Raw genomic sequence first — 3329 nt, forward strand, 5'->3', positions numbered from 1 at the left:
TCCACGCCCGACTGCCTTCAGAGCAAAAAAAATGTGTGAAGATTACGCTTCCGAGGCGGGTTTCTAACTCCACACCCCACTTCATCTCTTACAGCCTTTGGAATCGTCCCCCTCAAGAGCCACCAGCATCCTCCGAGGCACCCGGTTCGTTCCCGCAGCGCGCTAACGGCGCCCAGCCGTAATTACGGCCGCTCTGAGTTCATAAAGAGGCATCAAAGTGAGAGCTGGGCATGGGACTTAGTACTTTCAACTCCCCCAAAGTGGTTAAAAATCCCATCAAACCCATGGAAAAGGTGGGAGCAAGCAGCGGCCGCCACCCTCGCCACCCAACCCCTCGCAAGGTTGAACTCAGGATCGAGCCGTACCGGTGTAAGAGGGAGCGAGCCAAACTCGTTACAGCCCCGATGAGGTATTTAGCGACTCAGGGTATTAATTATGTTCAAGAAAAGAATCTTCCAGGACTTGTTTGAGCCGTCTGGCCGCAGGAAAGGACTTGTTGGAGCCGTCCGGCTGCAGGAAAGGGGTTCAGCGCTCGGGAAGGCGAGCGGGCGATGCCAGGATAAACAGTTCATGACCTGAGCTTGGCTTTTCCACGGGTAATAAATCCCCCCGGCACGCAGGGGGCGAAGCATTCCCTCTCCTGGAGCTCGCCTCCTCCATCTCTCCGTCCCCTTAGCTCGCTGAAGGCTTCACGGACGGGGTTTGGATCCGTTAAGTCGCTGTTGCCACCAAGGAGCTGGGCTGGAGGAAGACCAACGTCTTCCAAGCGCTTTGTCTTCACGTGAACGCTTCCATCTCCCCTTTCTGCTTCCACCTCCCCTTTCTGCTTCCACCTCCCCTTTCTGCCCGTTGCCAGCGGCGGGGGGTGCAGGAAAGTTCTCTGGTAGGAACGATGGACACCAAGCTGGAGGTTTGCAAGGCTGGAGGCGGCGTCACACCTGCGATTCGAGGCAGAGCGCGTGTCCTTATCCATCAACCCATCCGGTAGGAAAGCTCCCAGCCGGCTCTTTCCACAGCGGGAATCACCTCTGCGGTGTCAGGGAAACCAATTTCCTTAATTTCTCCCTCGTTTTAAGAAGGAAAATCCCTCCTCCGGGTGACGATTAACGGCTGACAGCTTCAACTAAGCGTTTACCGCTACCACAGGCGAGCGAGTCGGCTCTGGCGGCAGCGTTGATGAGAGGGAAGCTGAGCTGAACCCAAATAACCCAGCAGAGCACGGAGACGTGGGGTTTGTAGCCGGGTTTTAAGCCTCCAACCTCTCACGAGCTTTTCCCAGGGCACCAGAAATTAAGGCAGAGTCACAGCTCAGCTCAGGACAGTCCTTTTTTATCTCCACCCCACCAAAAACATTCACCTTGAAAAACGAAAGCATTTGACAAAACGATACGAACGTGAACACCACTTTAAAAGTTTCGCTCCGCGTTAAAAGGAAGAAGAAAACGTCAGGGGAGAATATTACGGTCACGTGGAAATGATGGAGAACCTCAACGGCGGACACAGTGGAAATTAAAACACCCTGGAAATTAAAACACCCCTCCCCACACACACACACACAGAGGGGAATAAAATTTTTGGTGTTTCCAGACAGACAGGCTAAGGGGACAAACCACATCTTTGTTAAATATAGAAAAAAACCAACCCAAAAAACCCCCAAGTTTCAATTTGAGGGGGAGAAGAGGAGCCATTTGGGTTGCCGGATGGTGAAGTAGCGCTGGTCTGCACACGTGCTCCCACAGGAAATTCTCCTAGGACAAAGCCATCTAAAAAAAAAACCAAAAAAAAAACCAAAAAACCACAAACCAAGAGACCGCACAAAACCTAGCCTAAACTGAAACCTAAACTGGAGATTTGGTAAGAAAAAAAAAAAAAAAAAGAGAAAAAATGTCCTCTATTTCCCCCCCCCAAAAAATCACTTTACAGGCAAAGGCTTCCACGGCCGAAGTGGGTTTAGTAGAACTCAAAAGATGTGCTATGAAATTCACAGATCGTTACGGTTTTAAAAAAAAAAAAAAACCAACCCCCAAATACGTCAGGTCTTTTACTCGTCAGCTTCCCCCTCCAGAGTTTACTCCGCATCCTCGTCCTCTCGCGCTGCAGTGGCTTCCTCGCTTTCTTCCTCCTCATCTTCTACCCCCGCGCCTTCCGCGGGCTGTTGCTCCTCTTCCTCAGGGAGGGACTCCTCGGCGGGCGGGGAGCTTTGCTCCTCCGCGGTCCCTGCGTCCGGCTCCGCTTCTCCTTGTGCTCGCGGTGTGGCCTTGGTCTCCGTCTCTGGCCCCGTTTCCTCTCGCTCCCCCTCGTTCTCAGCTCTTTCTGGGTTTTCTTCGGGATCCTTGTTTTCCTCCTCTTCCAGATTTTCCTCCCCTGGATTTTCTTCTGCATTTTCCTCTTCCACATTTTCCTCCTCTGGATTTTCTTCTTCGGGATTTTCCTCCTCTGGATTTTCTTCTTCCAGATTTTCCTCCTCATCCTTGTTTTCATCTGCTCCTTCCGCCGTTCCTTCCTCTACATTTCCACTGGCTCCCCCTTCTCCTTCCTCATGCTCCTCTTTTTCTTCTGGGTCATCCGTGAACGGATTCTCCCCCTGAAAAAAAAAAAGACAACAAAACATTTGTCTGCTGCCAGTTCCTCTCCAACTGCTTCAAGGAATTCCCACCAGCTACGCGCTGGCAAACCCTCCCAAGAAGCTCAGAGTTATGGTTGCGCCAAAAACGATCAAGCAAGCAGCTCCTGAAAGCCGATGCCACCTCGAGAATTCAAATCAACGCTAATATTAGCACAACGGTCAAGTCTCTGGCCAAAGTTTAAGCTGGATGCTGTGCTCATCCCAGTCTGCGCGAGGCAAGGGACGGCACGGGAAACCGAGGGACTCGATAACCAGCAACCAGGAACCCGGTATGTTATCAAAAACCTGATATATCATCAAAAAACCCTCCCCAAATCACCTCAAGGTTCAGTACCCTCAGTCAGTTTGGAGATGACACCAAGCTGGGTGGGAGCGTGGATCTGCTGGGGGGGAGGGGGGCTCTGCTGAGGGCCCTGGCCAGGCTGGATCCACGGGGGCCCTGGCCAGGCTGGATCCATGGGGGCCCTGGCCAGGCTGGATCCCTGGGCCCAGCCCAATTGGGTGAGGTTCCCCAAGGCCAAGGGGCGGGTCCTGCCCTGGGGTCACCACAACCCCACGCAAGGCTCCAGGCGTGGGGACGAGGGGCTGGAAAGCTGCCCGGCGGAAAAGGAGCCGGGGGTGTTGGTCGCCGGGGGGCTGGATAGGACCCAGTGGGGTGCCCAGGTGGCCAAGGGGGCCAGCGGCATCCGGGCTTGCCTCCGGG

The 3329-nt window shown here is 53.7% G+C and overlaps 1 protein-coding gene across 1 annotated transcript in view; it reads right to left on the minus strand.

Annotated features, from left to right (window-relative positions):
* Window positions 1-293: 293 nt before the first annotated feature.
* AKAP8L (A-kinase anchoring protein 8 like) overlaps window positions 294-3329 on the minus strand; it is an 18484-nt gene continuing 15448 nt past the window's right edge. Inside the window, exon 9 of the mRNA XM_035896787.1 lies at window positions 294-2584. Within this exon, the coding sequence (XP_035752680.1) occupies window positions 2069-2584 (516 nt within the window). The 3' untranslated portion in view covers window positions 294-2068. The remainder of the gene's footprint in view (window positions 2585-3329) is intronic.

Source organism: Egretta garzetta, unplaced genomic scaffold, assembly GCF_000687185.1.
Source record: "Egretta garzetta isolate BGI_Z169 unplaced genomic scaffold, ASM68718v1 scaffold576, whole genome shotgun sequence".
In the NCBI taxonomy this organism is placed as follows: Eukaryota; Metazoa; Chordata; class Aves; order Pelecaniformes; family Ardeidae; genus Egretta; species Egretta garzetta.